This window comes from Phyllostomus hastatus, unplaced genomic scaffold (genome assembly GCF_019186645.2).
Source record: "Phyllostomus hastatus isolate PE091 unplaced genomic scaffold, TTU_PhHast_1.1 phas_scaffold_114, whole genome shotgun sequence".
In the NCBI taxonomy this organism is placed as follows: domain Eukaryota; kingdom Metazoa; phylum Chordata; class Mammalia; order Chiroptera; family Phyllostomidae; genus Phyllostomus; species Phyllostomus hastatus.
In genome coordinates, this window is record NW_025334006.1 from 10,845,588 (window position 1) to 10,862,870 (window position 17,283).

General features: G+C 40.7%; 1 protein-coding gene across 1 annotated transcript in view; it reads right to left on the reverse strand.

Moving 5' to 3' along the window:
• SND1 (staphylococcal nuclease and tudor domain containing 1) overlaps positions 1 to 17,283 on the reverse strand; it is a 416,128-nt gene that overhangs the window by 186,113 nt on the left and 212,732 nt on the right. Inside the window, exon 13 of the mRNA XM_045855549.1 lies at positions 4,242 to 4,352. Coding sequence (XP_045711505.1) covers positions 4,242 to 4,352 — 111 coding nt within the window. The remainder of the gene's footprint in view (positions 1 to 4,241; positions 4,353 to 17,283) is intronic.

The following is a 17,283-nucleotide window of genomic DNA, read 5'->3' on the forward strand; positions in this document are numbered from 1 at the left end:
GCTTTTGAAGAAGGCACACAGATAATTTTCCCCAGGTATGGATGTCCAAGAAAAGAAAGGCACACAGCAGGCCTTGATTAATTCCCAGCACCACCAGCTCTTCTTCAGTGTCCATGACAAGCTCAACGAAAGCCCACTTGGACGACCTCTAGAACACTGAGGAAATTCACATTCTAGCTTGTTTAAAATCATACTGGATGTGTTATAACAAATGTATAGGACAGAGTATACAAACACCTCAGAAAATAAGAAAGGGTCTTGATAATGACTCAGTATCTTGGAAATCCCTCCGAACAACATGAGAGATTCTCTGAGGGAGTCAAAGCCCTGTCTCAAGTTTAGACCACTCATCAAGATTTAGGGATGCAACAGGCCAGTGGACTGAGACAAACCAAAGTTAACCGAGAACTGGGAATGTTGGAAAGTCAACACAGAGAAATGAAAACTTAGGATGGAGCATAAAAGATATAATGTGTCACATTCCCTAAAAGAGCCCACATGATGTCCTTAAAAAGAAGAACCAAGTTGGTGTCACCAACTTGGCACCAAGGCACCAAAGAAGACACCAAGGAGTGTCACCAAGAAGTGTGGATTAGCTGCTAAGTTCTTTTTGCTAAAAATAAGAACAACATACACTAGAGCTCTCAGAACCCCAGAAAAAATCAAGGGCTTTTCAATGAAGCCCAGAAGAGAACAAGGCCTGAGAGTACATACAAAAATGCCAAAACCTTATCTTGCCAGGACACAAGGTAATGAGAAAGGAGGTAGCTGATGATAGACAACTGAACTAGAAAGGAAGGTTTGCACGTTGGGAATTAGGGACTTACTTACCCTTGGAACAAAAAAGATTAGGCTTCCTCTAGATGTGCCGTGTATTTGAGGCACCAGGGTTTCCCAAGAGCAGACAGGCGTCTGCATGAAGGAGCCTGGAAGGGCTGACAAACTGGACAGAGCTGCTGAAGTGGTGTGAGCGTGTTTCTGGGGGCAGGTGAACATGCTTGGAAGCAGTAGGTAAACTGCAAATTGGTATTCTTCTCCCTCTTCAGTCTCACCTGGTCTCCCAATGGGTGCGTAACACAACACTCCCTGAGCTCCCATCAGATGATCTGAGAAAGGCTGGCAGATCATACCCACTTTGCAGAGGAAGCACTGCTGCACAGCCCTGAGAAAGCTCATCAGCTCCTGGGCAGGCAGGTTCACTGACCAGGTTAAGTCAGACTTTACAGGCTGCCCTTTCCTCAAAGCTTGTAATGTTTCTCTAAAAGGATTAATGATCGAGCAGTGCTCTGAAAAGTAGAGTCAATGGAGAAGCACTGTGTACCACGCTGATATCACTAGTGATAGAGATCCAGGGATCAGAGACAAAGAAATCCTCAGAGTCAACACCCTTGAGGGGATGGCCTAAAGAACCACTTACTATTTACCAAACGAATTCCAAACTGAAGGATATGAACACAGCGGATATTATTAATTTGGCCTTTGCTAAAGCATTAGACACAGTATCTCAAGAAATTTTATTTGGGAAATTAATTGAAATTGGCTTGGTTCAGTATACAATCGCTGAAGATTAAAAACTGGCTAAAGGATGACAAACAAAAGAAAGTTAAGTGACAGTCTATGCAGTGAGAGACTTGAGGTCAACATCAAAGCCATTCTTGTCTAGGGGTTCTATTCAGGGCGGAGGAAGGCATAAACAACTCGCTAATGAGATCTGCAGAGGACACTAAGCTGAGAGATAGAGGAAGCCCATTGACACAGGCATGAAATTACAAGGCAGAGTTCAACTGGAAAAAAACATAGCTAATCTATCTTGGGGAAAACAACCCTAAACTCCCATAATATTCAACAGACAGGCAGGATAAGGGGAGGAAGAAGCATGTAAAAAGAGCTTGACATGCTGTAACGTGACAGAAGAAGGAGAGAATGCTAAGGGAAAATGAGGAGTGTGTTATGGGGAATGTAGCACTTCCAATTGCAGGCAAACCAAAATAAAGCAGAGCGTCAGAAAATACGGGATCTTGAAGTAAGGCCAACTTTATCATTTAAAATGGGAAGGGGTCATTCTACACTGCAAATATTTTTAATGGCTACAAAACCTCCTATCTGGCAAGTGGTGCAGTTGTTCCCAGGTCTTAATTCATCTCGCTGGGGGTTAGCATCTAGAAGATGGCACTAGGCTGCCATTCTGAGGCTCAGTGATGATACTGCTCCAAAGGAAAACTCACAGTTCAGGCTGGCCATTGCTTCTACATCTTTATGGGTCTGTACTGCCTCAGAGCAGTGCCTCAGAGGTCTGGGGAAGCAGTCAATTTCTCTCTGTTTACTCAACCTGCAATAGAGCAGTGACCCTGAAGCCAGTTTTTTCACCATCAGTCTGAAAGCAATGGCTCAACACAATTAGCTCCAGGCAGCTCACTGCTTTAGCAGGCAAGCATCTTGTTACCGTACATTCCTTCAGCTCAAAATCAGTACTAGACTAAAGAGGTTGTTTTCTTCTTAAAACCTAAAACTTAAAAAAAAATTTTCACTCTCTATGCATACCCATTAAACATTAGTGTACAACATAGCTACTTCCAACAGCACAGAGAGCTTGTTGTGGCCTCACTTTCCAGAGCAGCTATGCAAATTGTTTTCACGCTCACGTACTGGTCAGAATTAAACATCCACTAGTGGCAGAGTGAACCCAGGGCAGAAAACAGGACTCTAGATCTCACTGTATCGCTAAGTGCTCCTGCTACTCTGGGAACGCATAACCTATTTTTCCTGTTACCACCAGATCAAGCTGAGCGTACACAGCACGGACCCCCCACCCCGACCCCCTGCCCTCCGCCAATCCCACCTTAAGTATGGTCTAATCATTGTCCATTTCCCAACAGTAACTAGATCATCAAATAGCACTTAAGAGATGTGAAGCCACATTTCCCACGATGGGTTCTTTCAGCCCAGATGATTTAGTGACAACATAGGCAGGAAGAAAAAAATGAGGAAGTAAGAAAGGATTAGAGAAATACCATTTATGGACTCCCTACCGTATTACTTTATACTGACCATTAATGAGCCTTCGACAACCAAAGATAGTAGTATTTTCACTGAATTCTTTGTGCTCAAGAATTAGGTTCTCAACTAAAGAGTCCATTGGGAAAACCCCGTAAGAAAGAATCCAAAAAGCTGCAGCAGACTGACAAACTGATTTCTTAGCTGACATTCTGTGTGACACTGTACAGATGCTCTATCCATCAGGATGTGACATGGTGTGAGGGGTAAATGTCACATAGTAGGGCAATGTTCTGGGCCAAAGAGCAAGAGAAGTGATCTGAATAACAAAGTCTGAGGTATACATAACAATGTGCCCAAACTCATTCCTCCTCTATCTATAGAGCATAACCTGGCAATTACCAAACTTCTAAAACTAAATAAGCACTAGATGGCAGAAAAATGGCTGAGTGAGGCAAGCACCTGCAGTCACTTTGAAACAATAGATATATTTTGGTCAAGTTTAAGCAGCCTGCTGAGCTTTCCGAGTCAGTTCAGCAATGGTAGGTAGCTCAGTCCTTGCTCTGTTTCCTGGGAAGTCTGGGAAACACTCAACTACTTGCACCACCCAGTGACAGACGTCTCAGTGAGTAAAAGCCTTGAGGAATGTTGCTGGTAAGAAATATTGCTGAGCAGAATACATGTCCTTGGGGCAACCAGCCACGGGGATAAAGGACAAAAGTAAAATGTCACAGGGCTTCTCAAATGCCCTCCTGCCAGCTGTCAGGAGTGTGAAGGCAAAACTCATTTCCTAATAAATGTTTTCATTTCCTTTGTACATGACAAAAAGCCCAGAGGTGATAAATGGGAGGGTTAGGGAGCAGAGGTCTTTGGAGGTAAGAACCAGAGGCAAATGTCCTGTACACGTAAGCAGGGCTTCACTGTTAGTTCCAGGGAATGATGACAGCAGTGATGACAAGGGTATCTTATACAGTACTTGATCTACATAGAAAGATCATTTCTGATATACACCTATTATGCAGATTTTAAAAACAGAGGCCCAAGTGTACTTAATCAAGGTTTGATGGCAAGTTTGAAGTGAGCCCCTTTTCTTTTCATAGGGAAAAACTCTAATAAAAGAATACAAGTTTTCTCAGCATATTATTTCTCATAACATTCTGCTGCTCAGAGTTAGGCAGGATATTGTGGACCAGGGAGAGTGGGGTCGTGGATCCCAGTGGCTTTACTTTAATGATTATTCGTCTCACCTGGCCTCTGCGGCAAGCAGCTCATCATAGTGAGAGGATCTCTGATCATCATCCTGCCGGTATCTGATCACCGTGGCCAGACCTTTGCTGACAAGGGCCTCAGCAATGTTTCTGCAACAGAAAAGATAGGTCAGTGAGCACTAGAGGTGCATATGGGACTCAGTCAACAGAAATAATAACAATTAGCACCTGGAAGTCTTAACACGTCCTGGTAGAGGGAGGGAGAAGCTGAGGACTTTAAGAGCAATGAATTACTAAGCTAGAAATCCAAATACAAGATGGAATAACACAGTTCCCTAGCTCAGCATTTTTTGGTCTAGTACAGTCAGATGCTGTATCAATCTATACATAAAAACGAGCAGAAAATATCTGTTAGAAGCACACATTAGGCCAGGCTATTTACAGAATGTTATAAACAAGCCACTACCCTCAAGAAAAGTCTGCTGTAAAACATCAGATACACAGATTAAAAAAACACATAAAAGCATGACCTAAATTTCTTAAAATCTCCTTTCTAGCCTATACTATAACTGGAAAATGTCTTGTTCCAGTTTGGCAGTGTTGGAAACATTGGTTTAACATAACACTTGGCATGCTTCTCTTATCATCGGAATTCCTGACTGCAGCTCTCCCACCCAAAGGGGAGTGCAGAAGGTAAGGCTATGAATGAATTGGAGGGTAGTGGGGGTGGGAAGGAAGGTGCTGTGGTGGAATAAAAGTTCTTTATGAAAAATGGCATAAAATGGAGGAACAAATAAACTCTGAGATGACCAGCTTTGGAACAATAATCCAAACAGTCCTTTAAGGACCATGGAATATATAAAGGAGAACACTTTACATTCTCAATTATGTTGAATCTTCTTTCTTTCACCAGAATTAGAAAGAGGCTCCACATAAGTGACCTACATCTAACTAGAGAGAAGTGCATTGGACATGACTCTTGGGCAACTAATGTCTCATATCTGCATGCTTCTACCCCATCCTGGGAAGGGATTTTGATGTAAAGCAATCAAACCACAAAAATAAATTTTCAAAACTGACCTGTAGCAGATACTGGAATTTAAGAAGCATGATATTATTGGGGGTGAATGGTGGTTATGTCTTTCTTTGTGTCTGTCATAATTACATGAGCGTCCCCACTCAAACCATCTGGTGAGCTGCCCTTTAGGGAGGGGGTATGCTAAGCAATAGACTACTGTACCATATGCTACAAATTAGTGTTGTTTGGAAATGGGAGTTAACCCTTAACACACTGGTGTTCTTAGGGACTCAAACTTTGGAGATGCTGGGAGATGAACTAACAACTTCATGTGCATGTTTAAGCCATTTAAAGCAAGGGTTCTCTTCATCAAAACCCAGGGACTTACTTTTTTAAAAGTCTAGGAAACAAAATAATATGTGCAGGAAGGGGAAGGAGGAAAAGATGCTGTGGCTGATTCTCTTCTCGTTTTGTGCCCCTCTGCTGCCTGTTTATCTACTGCCAGCATGATATTAATATCTCCAAACCGCCACAGAATTAGCACTTCTCAAAATCCACTCCCACAAAGAGGCTGCTCTGCTGGCCACCCTGTCTCCTGAGTCACCGCATGAGCATGCTGGCAAACGCTGTCATTATCACGGAGTTGGGTTTGGAAGCACGAAGAATGCCAACAGCCCCAAGTCAGCAGATGTAGATGTTGATACATGGTGAGAATTTAACTAAGGGTGTCACCATGAGACCCCAACAGGGCAGCAGAGAGGCTCCACCCACCGAGGAGCCAGAGAGAAGACTGGGGGACAGCTCCACTCGTGACAGGCTGAGAAGTCTGAGCTATTTGAAATGCCAGAAGAACAAAGACATATTTGTTACTGCATTTTGAATTACTGAGCATTGACATTTTAAAGTCAATACATGGGGTCTGGAGGATAACGCTGGAATGACAAAGCAGGACAGAAAAAATTCACACAAACAAGCTTCTAACTGAAAAGCTAGAGAATATGAAGCAAAACAGCACAAATGTTTAATGATCTACTCCCGATAATGCTGCTCAAATCAATTCACAGAATTACTGAATACTGGCATGGCCAGCAGAGAACCAAGGGCACCATCATCCCCTACCCCTTCATGGTCGTTGCCCTCAGTATCCTGTCAGCAAATGTCCACAAACCAGGTAAGGCCTCAGATTCCCAACTTCACATCCTGCTCTCCTCCTCTCCTTTCTTTCTGAAGCCATGTTCTCTTAGCTCCATATCCCTAATTATAGATTTCTCCTGGAGGAACAGTTGTGGCACTGGTGCTTAGCAGTAAGGAGAGTAAAAACACATGAAATAATAATAACAACCATCATTACCGGGCATTTACTATGAGTCAGGCATGTGAGAATCACATCACACGTATTTTCTTCTTGATGTGGCTCCCCTATGATAACTCCCTCAGCGTCTATCTTCCGTTCTCATTATGAGGGCTGAGAGGGCAAGGCTGCCTCGTTCTTGCTGTGTACTACAGGGACCAGCACCACACTTGGCATAAAGTAGACAGTAAATATCTCCTGGATGAAATAATTTAACTCATTTAGGATAAATAATTTTTTCAATGTGTGTGTATCACAACACATTCATATAATTTTGTTTTAATACGTCCTGAAAATTTTGAGCTACTCTCTGAAATCAAAACACCTAATCATTTTGGAAATACAGCACTGAACATTATTTATTATCCTAAGTACATATTAGCCGAGCTTGCTGAGAATAGAATTAAGGACAAGAGCTTTCTAAGTATGCCTTACCGGCTTCTGTCTTTCTCTTCTCCATTACCTAAGATTTGAATTTAAACAGAATGAAAGAAAGACAGAAAATGGAATTAGCCTAGATCCATGTACTTGACTCTCCCATTCATTTCTTTTGGCTGCTAATGAAAGGTCAGAAGATTTCCCTCCGGGCCAAAGATGGCTCAGAAACCAACACTAGTATGTTGATCATTTGCCCAGAAAGAAAAGAGAACATTAAATTACGTGCCATGACATTATGCTGCTTTAGACAAATTCAAAAGTTCTGCTTTCTTGAGTGTATCAGTAATTCTACTCCAATTACACATGTCTGCTTCGAATGGATAATTCACAGTCAGCATACAAAAAGGGCACATACAAAAAGGAAGTCAAATAGGAAGTCATCTCTCTCTGTATCAGCTAGAAACACAAAGAGTTAGTGCTGGGACTGAACTGCTTTTCCAAACTAAAAGAGAAATTTAAGTTCTGTTAAAAGTGAACAGTTTCCGTTAGACAAGATCAGATATTCCTGATACAAACACAACCAACAAAAGTCTCACATACAGGCTTTCTCAAAACAACTCTAGCAGTTGAAACCTTCCCCTCCCACTCATTTCCACAGCAAGCAGGTTGTTTAACGAGCACATACTTTCCAATAATAAAATAGCTTTGAAACTATGAGGTCCTAGTATTTTTCCAACATGGAGAAAAGGTGTTCTATGCTCATACATGAGAATACGATTCTTTAAGTAGATTTCATTTACAGTACCTTATAATTGTCTTACCACATTTTCATCAGCCTTCCCCCCTTCTTAATCCCCCTACCCCAAGACTGGAAGTAACAAACAACATATTGATAGACCAGATAAATGTCTAAAATTACCCAGATTACTTAACTGTGTGTGTAACTTTGGAACAATCTGAACTTACAAAAAAATTGCACATACTATATGTAGTGCCCTCCATCTTTGAACAATTTCAGAGTAAGTAACCAATCCGGTGTATACCATCTCGCCCAAATACTTTAGTGTGCATTTCCTACACACCAGGATATTTCCCTATATTATAAATAATTAATGAATAGAACCAGGATATCAAAAGGGACACATTACTACCATCCATAAACCCTACTTAAATTCTGTCAATTGTTCCAATAAAATACTTAGGAAGAAAAGGATCTAGCTCAGAATCAGGTGTTACATTTAGTTTTCTTATCTCCTTAATCTGGAACACTTCCTTGGCCTTTTTTTTCTTCCCTTCCTCTCCCTTTCTTGACACTTTGAACAGTATAATCCAGTTATTTTGGCTTGCCTGATGTTCCAATGTGACGAGAGGCAAGTAACACATCTTTGGCAGGAACACCACAGAAGAGAGATGTATTGTTCCCATGGCTACCTATGAAATGACGTATGATTTACCATTCATGTCCACTTTGCTCACTTGATCATGATAGTGTCTACCAGGCTTCTCCACTGTAAGGTTACTCTTTTTCCTCTTTATACTTAATACGTATTGTGAGAGAAGACACTTTGAACTATGTAATTTTCAGCCGTCAAGCTCCCAAGTTATTTATTTATTTGGATAAGTATAAACTCCTGGAATCTCATTTTGTTCAAAGGATTATAATCCACTACTATCATTATTTATTTTGATGCTGAAATTGTTCCCAAACTGTCTAGTGGGAACTGGATTGAGCAGGCTTCTATGTTCTATGGACATGTCCCCAACATTCTTTGAGCACTTCCTGATTTCTGGTACAAGAACACATTTCAGGCTGCTGTTTTCTGTAGCTCTGAAATCAACCATTTATCTAAGTTGCCCACATATACATCACTATTTCTAAACATTTATTTCTATAACTCTTGCAAACTATGTGTAGCAGTCATGAAAATGTGCCTCTCAGAGCTCTGACTGCAGGAAGCATAACTGACTGACAGTCCCAGCTGCTGTGCTCAGAAATCCATCACTGTTTCAGCCAAGGTTATGCTTCCCACCAGCTGCTCCTAGCCAATGAATGAGCGCAGCAGAGATATTAAGGCAGGCCAATTGCTGAGACCTTGGACTCCTGTGATGGGCAACTTTGGCTCGAGGACTCCTTGTCAGCTTTGCAGAAACTCTTAGAACTAACTGCCCCACAGCTTTGATTTTTCCAGTTCAACCTTCCTCCTTGCCTCCCTAATTCTCCAGGCAGCTAAGGCCCACAGTGTAGTCTGATGAATCTCCCAGCCTCATCCAGATCCCTGAGAAGAGTTTTCCCCCAATGAATCTCTTGCACATCCACTCATATCTTGGCATCAGCTTCTTAGAAGACCTGGACCAACATACCATAAGTTCGCATAGATATCTACAATCCCAATCCAATATTACAGGATTCACTTTAGTTTTCTTCCTTTCCATATTTATTTATCCTTCCCTTCTTTGACTGTGAGAAATCTGGCTTGCATTATCCTTAACTTTTTACTTCTAAGAAAAGACTCCTTTGCCCTGGCTGATGTGGCTCAGTGATTGAGTGCTGGCCTGTGAATCAAAGGGTTGCCAGTTCAATTCCCAGTCTAGGGTACATGCCTGGGTTGCAGGCCAGGTCTCCAGTAGGGGGTGCCCAAGAGGTAACCACACACTGACATTTCTCTCCCTCTCTCTCCCCTCCCCTCTGAAAAATAAAATAAATAAAATCTTAAAAAAAAAAAGACTCCCCTATATATATACATACATTTACTTACTCATACATTCTGTGACTTCCATGATTTGGTGCCCAAAAATAGAGCTAATTTAAAGGAAATACACTATTCCATTAAAAAAAAAACCACCTGGGTTAAATGGACAAGTATTTCAAAAGAGCAGACACAGGATACAGTACCATAATATACACACACCCTTCGTTCTCCATCTGAACAAGGATAACAGATAACTCACAATGGCTCTGGCTCATAGATCTCTATCTAGCTGTTTGAGCTTAACATTTTCCACTTAAAAACCATCTACATTTTATCAGTCACTGAGATGTCCATGGAGATTATAAAAGCAGAGTATTTTCCTTAAGGCAAACATGCACATGAGCACATATTCAGAATAAAGCAAGCCCATAAAGAAATGCCTGTACAGTCTATTTCAGTCAAGGTTAAAGGAAGAAGGCCAAAAGATAATTAACAGCTCAATTCATTCTTAACAGTACCATCATCTATAGCAAAGGTACCTATCTCATGTGTGCATACTTGCACAAAAATACATATATTCCCCACATGATCTCTTTACAATAGTTTCAAGGGTCTGTGGTCAAATTTCATAAACTGAGCATAAAATACATCCCATGACTATTTACTAGGAGAGAACACACACCCAACAAGACATCGGGCATGCAGCCTGGGCCTCTGTCACCTGTGGCCCTCAAAGGCTCTAATGTTTTGTGCTGGAAAACTGCTTCTACTTCCTTTTCAGACTGGCTGTCCCTTTGCCACAAGGGCAGGCTTTCTCCTAAGTACTGGGATGGAGATCCCCAGCTGACAGGGTTCCAATATTGATTTCTAAACTACCAGATGGCTCATCTGATTTCTCAGCTTTACGGGGATGTTCTACTGTGGGGCTGGAACCACAGGGAAGCTTCACAATGCTGATGTCTTTCTTTGCAACTAGGTTAGAACAAGCAAGGAGGAAGAGGTCACCATAGGATTCTGTAAGGAGGTAGGAAGCCAGGAAGACTGGAAAACTTTTCTTCAGAATACTAGGTCCACTTTTACTCATGTATATGGAAAATGTGGGCTATCTACCCTAAAAGATACTAAAGAAGTGGAAAAATGATAAATAGCTAACAGGCCCAAAAGCCTTCTTTCTCTACAGGTTCATATGAAGGCCTCTAATATACATGCTCTTTGAGGCAAGAACCTGACAATTTCAGGCTTGAGTTTGACTTGGCTTTTATAAACTGACAAAATAAGCCTGTAAAAGGAGAAAGTGAAATTCTAGATGAGCAGAATCTTCAGATAATGGGCAATAAAGAAGTACCTTTTATTAAGTTACTGCTTTCAACCAGGCCTGATACTAGCAAAAAGTCCTACAGAGTGATAGGTAGTTGCCAAAAGCTTGTATGATGACACCTCCAAGAGGTCACACTTGACCTCTCCCACCCAGGGTCTTCTCTGCTCCACTCTCCAATGACTGAGTTCACATGAACCTGAAACTATGATTTCCCCCCATTTTTTTCTTAAAATACACCCAGGAGGTGCTTACTATGTAACCACGCAGCATATGTAGACCAGAGATTCTGTTTTAGTAGCATTAATAATTAGAAACATCTGAGGTGGCACAACATCCTTTATAGATTTACCAAATTTCTCTCCTACTGTGTTCCTTATTTTTTCACTTCTCCCTTCAACTAATATAAAATTCTTAAAATAACTAATACCTTTTAAAAAAATCTTTTTATTCTTATCTGCTCCTTTATCTGGTTAACAAGTCCTGTCACCAGAATGGCCACCAGAGGATCTACACAGTGGCTAGGGACTTTCCCAGAATGCAAGACAGACTGATTTAAAACAAAGAGGAAGATTCAAATGCCTCGATATCCTTAGCCAGGCTCTAGAAACCAAAGCAAATTGAGGCGGGGGGCGGGGGGGCGGGGGAGAGATCAATGATTATCAAGGGCTGTATTAAAGCACATGGAGTCTTAGGGCAGAATATCCTTGTTCCAGGCTCTGAGAACCAAAGGTAACTGCTTCTGACAACCCACCAACACAGCTGTTGTTATATGAAACATAGCAGGACCCAAAGAGAAGCATGACCCCAGAAAGCCAGACTTAAGGATGGGCAAGTATGGAATAGGACTCATCTGAATAGCCTTACAAGCAAATCAAGAAAAAAAGGCACTCTTCAGAACAAAACCTCCCAGTAAGTTTAGATTGTATTTGATGAACATTCAAAATATATATATAGGTTCTAAACACAACTGTTCTTTTCCATGAGAACATTTCCCAGAGACTGGAGTTGAGATATGAAAATCAAGAACTCTTGGAAACAATAGACTCTGCCTTCTCTTTGCATTTTAATGAATTCTAATCATTCTTCCTCATGAAGAGGGGGATGTGGAAAGAAAACAATGAAGACTGACATGGACTTTGTCTAAAGGACTCAAAAGGATGCATGGTTCGAATGAAACCAAAGAAAACCCATAAATAAGACTGGCAGAAAGGAGAAAGGGGGAGTGGGAAGGAAAAAGAAAAAGTCACTCCATGAAACAATTACTGCTTTGTCGAAAGATAAACCCTTGGACCCCTACAGCACACATTCATCCAAACTTCATCATAAATAAGAGGCTTACTTCTGAGTCCCGACAAAAACCTCTCTGGCTTTAGAGAGGCCATGCCCCACTAAGCATCAACAGTACTCTTCAGTTTGGGAAGAAAAGAAATAAAACCAAAGATTCCCACGGAGCAGGTTTTAAAAGTGGATGATGAAGAGATGTCACTTCATTCTCAACCTGTCAAGAACAGCTAATTCTCTATTCTCAGGTAGCTCTCGGCCATATTATAGTCATCACCTTATTTCCACTCATCCCTACCACCCCTTGATCTCCTGAAAGAAAAACTAACAGAGAGCAAAATACGATAGAAATATAGAGTAGTCCCTTGTCTGAAGGGGACGTGTTGCAAGACCCCCAGTGGATACCTGAAACCAGGGAGAGTAGCAAACCCTGTATGTACTGTTTTCTTCCTATATATACATACCTATCATAAATTGGGCACATTAAGGGGTTAACAACAATAACTACTAATACAATAGAACACTTATAACAATGTACTCTAATAAAAGTTATGTGAAGAGGTCACTCATTTCAGGAGACCCTTGATGAAGTCTCACTGCAAGCCTCCATGCTTTCTGGTACAGCACACTGCTATCAATCGGAACACATTTTCCGGCCATGCCTTCCACTCACAGATGTAATGCCTTTCCATCCTAACTAAGCACTTATCATGCACCATGGCTGTTAACTTTTGTGATGGAGGTGCAACAGCAAAACCAGCACAACTTTATTTTTCCTCCTTCACACTTTAACTTATAGAAAAATTTGTCCTTACTGTTGATCTTAGCAACCTCAGCATAGGCTTTTTCTTCCTTTCTTATTAAGTGGAGAACTTTCACCTTTTCACTTAAAGCAAGCACTTGATGGTTTTTCTTTGGTGTACCCAAACTGCCAGCCATCACCACTCTTGTACTTTGGGGCCATTATTAAGTGCAATAAGGGTTACTTGAACCTAAGCACTGCGATACCATGACAATGAATCTGATAACCAAGATGGCTATTAAGTGACTAACGGGCAGGTAGCATATGTAGCGTCAATATGCCAGACAAAAGGATGATTCACATCCCAGGAGGGATGAAGTAGGACAGCACAAGGTTTCATCATGCTATTCACAACAGTCTACAATTTAAAACTTATGAATTGTTAATATGTGCAGACCATTGTTGACTGCAGGTAACTGAAACCACAGAAAGCGAAACTGCATATAAGGGGGACTACTGTACTTGGAAGAGGCAGAATTAAACACCTAACTCACTTCATAACTCTAGCTAATAGACAGGATAGTTTGAAAATATAGGTCAAAGCAAATTTAGAAAAGGAGGGGGAAGAAGCATAACACCAAATAGCTCCATCAAATTGTTATACTTACTAAATAGACAATTTTACTCTGCCCCCAGGATTTCTCCAGTACTGTAATCTTATTGCCACCTCTTATATGACACTTTCATTTATTCAGCAAGATCATGGCTTGATAAGACAAGGAAAAACTGGTGTTATACTCTATTATGCCAGTCCCTCTCTGAGTATCACTGCACTTCCAAGTCAACAAACTATTTGAGGAACTTAGGACAATGATGAACCTTGGCTATATGTATGAGGAGCACATTAAATGTAAATGACAATAGAACTATGTCACCTTCAAATATCTAATATTTCTTCTGATCTCCAATACTCAAAATAAGACAGAAGAAAAACAGTGAGGAAAAAAAAACATGTGTTTCATAGACAAACTGCATGAACTTATCTGAATCTCCCTTTTATAGCAGGGCAGAACAGGAGGTATGCACCCAGACTGACGCTCTGTCTATTAGACAAACATCTTTGCCAGGAGACAAATAACAGATCCTTCAAAAAACAGTTAATATAATCAATTCAATACTGGATATAGCTTGAGGAAAGCAAACTGTCTAACTAATATGCACTTCCAATCCAGCCAAACTGGTCCACTCATTGCTAAATATGCCACACAATTCCACTTCCAGCTATTTGCAGGACATGTGAATCTGCATGATTCATCATCACGTAAAACTCAGCATTTCAAAAATAAAACTCACTTCTTTAGAATAAGCTTTTCAAAAGCCTACCAAATCAGTTCATTCCCCTAACATCTCTTGTTAGGACCATCATATTCTCGGTCAGCTAGGCCTGATGACTCTCTCTCATTCCCATAAAAAATTAGGTGTCAAAACTTTGAATTCAAATCTCCAATGTCTCCCCCATGAATGTTTTCTGTTCTTTCTCTCTACCCCAGTTGCAGCTCCCACTTACTCTCACCTGTACTCCTTACTGCTGCTTCCCATACCTGGTTTCCTTGCAGTGCTGACCAAATATTACCAGTTTAATCCTCACAAAGCACAGGTTTAGCAAGTAATCCTCATTCTCAAATCTACCATGACCACAGAAAACTTCTTAGACATTTTCCAATATAGGGACAACATTAAGTTATCATATATGCAATGAACATGATGAAGGGGAAGGAGAGAATGAGGTGACAAGATGGGGGAGGAAAAAAAAGAGAAGGATGGATGGAGAGGAGAGGGTTAGGGGAGGAACACAAACATTTTTTGAGCATTATTCTAAATGCTTTACATATATTAAACTATTTAATGATCCCAGAATCCTGACGAGGTAGGAACTGTTATCATCCCTATTTATTGTACAGACGAGAAACTTGAGGCACAGAAAGGCACAAAACTTGTGACAGAGCTGGAACAAGAAAGGCTATTGCATAGAGACCTGGCATTTCTGCAATGAAAAGGATCTTGCTAATAATCCTACCCAACCTCATAAACATCTGATAACAGAACTATTTCCCTGATTTTTCACTCAAAAGATAATTATAGATTTAATGAAGGCCTAGTCTGCTATAGGACAGGCACTTTTAACACACATTAACCTAATCCTTTCTAGCAATATAAGGGTGCTAAGGATATGCTAATTCTATACACTGACAAAAAAGAGTAAACCATTTCAGACTAGCCACAAGTAAGCCTGTTAGTAAGTGACACAGCCACAATCAGAGCCAGATTTTTAAAATTCTAAATCCAGTTTTCTTTTGACTAAGTGCCACAAATTACAGGGGAATAGACTATTAAGGCATTCATTCTACAATGGATCCCTCATATGTCTCTAACCCTATTCCATCAACTCCTTTCAATCTTCTGCTTAATCTAACCAGTCAACTTAGCTACCAATCAAGCTTTACATTCTCTGCATTTCTATGCCTTTGGCTGCACTACTCATTTGGCACTTACCTTTTATTTCTGTATATTATTATCTTCCTTTGTGTATATATCGTGTCTTCCCAACTAGATCATATTCCCTACTGGTCCAAAAAGAGCCCAATACTTAGTAGGCACTCAATAAATATTTATTGGCTAGCTGACTGATTTCACTCTCTGAGTTCCCAGAGGATTCTGTGGGCTGTTGGATGAAAACAAAGTAATAACTGAGTCATAGAATTTTTGAGCAGAAAAGAGTCCATAGAGATAAAATAACCCCAAACCTTTCTTATATAAATGATGATAGAGAGAAACCCTGAAAATCTTTACATGAGTTGTCTACAGAAACACAGAATGACACCATCACAAAAGGGCATCTCGGATCCTTCTGATTCTCAACTTGTTTCCCTTTATTATGCTACTGTCCTTTTAATATTCTATAAAGTACAAATAAATATATTCTGCATATGAATTATCCAAAATGTCATTAATAAATTAAAATTTTATTGGATCATTAAAATCCATATATTATAAATTTGATCACTCTAAAACTACTAATAATGCCAGCTAAAATACATATTAAGCATTTAATTATAATAATTTGCTTGCCTTCTAAGGATTCTGGGGAAGGGGGAGACAGTATGTGAAAAAGTCTGATGACTTTTTTGCTCTATATTCTAACACTAGGTAGAAATGCTCATTGTAGACATGCGTACGTTTTCTCTTCATCCCTTATTTCCTATTCTTTCCTTTCCTTTGAGAGAACATTTTACAAAAGAGCAGTGTGAAGAGCATGATTCAGGGGTGAGGAGAAAACATCCTCAAACATCGCTCCCTCAGTAACAGCGCAGGGAATGAACTGAATCTGTGCAGTCAGCAGGGGCTCCTTCCCCTATCATCACCCCCAGTTCCTCAATCAAGACACGACCTGGGATAGGTCCTGTGACAAAAACTGATTGTAGTCAATCCATATTTTTGTGCATCCCATGGTCTTTACATGTGCTTGAAACCCAAGTATCCACATGTTAAACAGTGGGTGTAATAAGTAGGAGACAACTGCCATCCCCCTTTCAACATAGGGTAATATTCTATTGTTGGATATTTCACTTCTATACTGTGGAAGATGAAAATCATCAGATGCTCACCCTTGCCCTTGACCCTGGCAACCAGTGCACAGACACAATGACAGTGGCTCTGCCAATTAAATGCTCCTGCTTTCAGAGTGAAGCAAAGGAGAGGAGGCAGTCAGAATTCATTACATGGTGTCCTAGCCCCTAGTCAGGGCCTCTGCAGGTGATGGTGTCCTTAGGCTATGCCTAAGTAAAGACAATTATTCGCTTCCTGCTTCTTGCCTTTTGGAGCTGCCTGGTCCCCATCTATTTTCCAAGTCTGATTCTCCAACCTTAGGTCAGTTCTTTCAGCCCCTCAAAACTTCCCAATCTATCTTCTTCTTTAGGTCAGTCAGACTTCTTGCTGTCCAAAACACCTTAACAGATTTAACCGACTCTTTCCTGAGGTTTTTTGTTTGTTTGTTTTGGGGTTATTTATTTATTTATTTATTTTTACAAAGTCCCAAAGCATGGGTTACACAGGTCACAGTTTCCTCTAAATCAGGAAATATGGGAGCCTAGGCCTAGGGTGAGAGGTGAATGCCATCGTAAGGCTTCCAGAAGTCTGCAGACCCAAGCAGAGCATCACTGTATTACCCCAATGGCACCCCTGTTATAGGGTCCAGAGAATATAGTAGGAAAGTACATAATCTTTAACCTTTTGCTTAGGTACT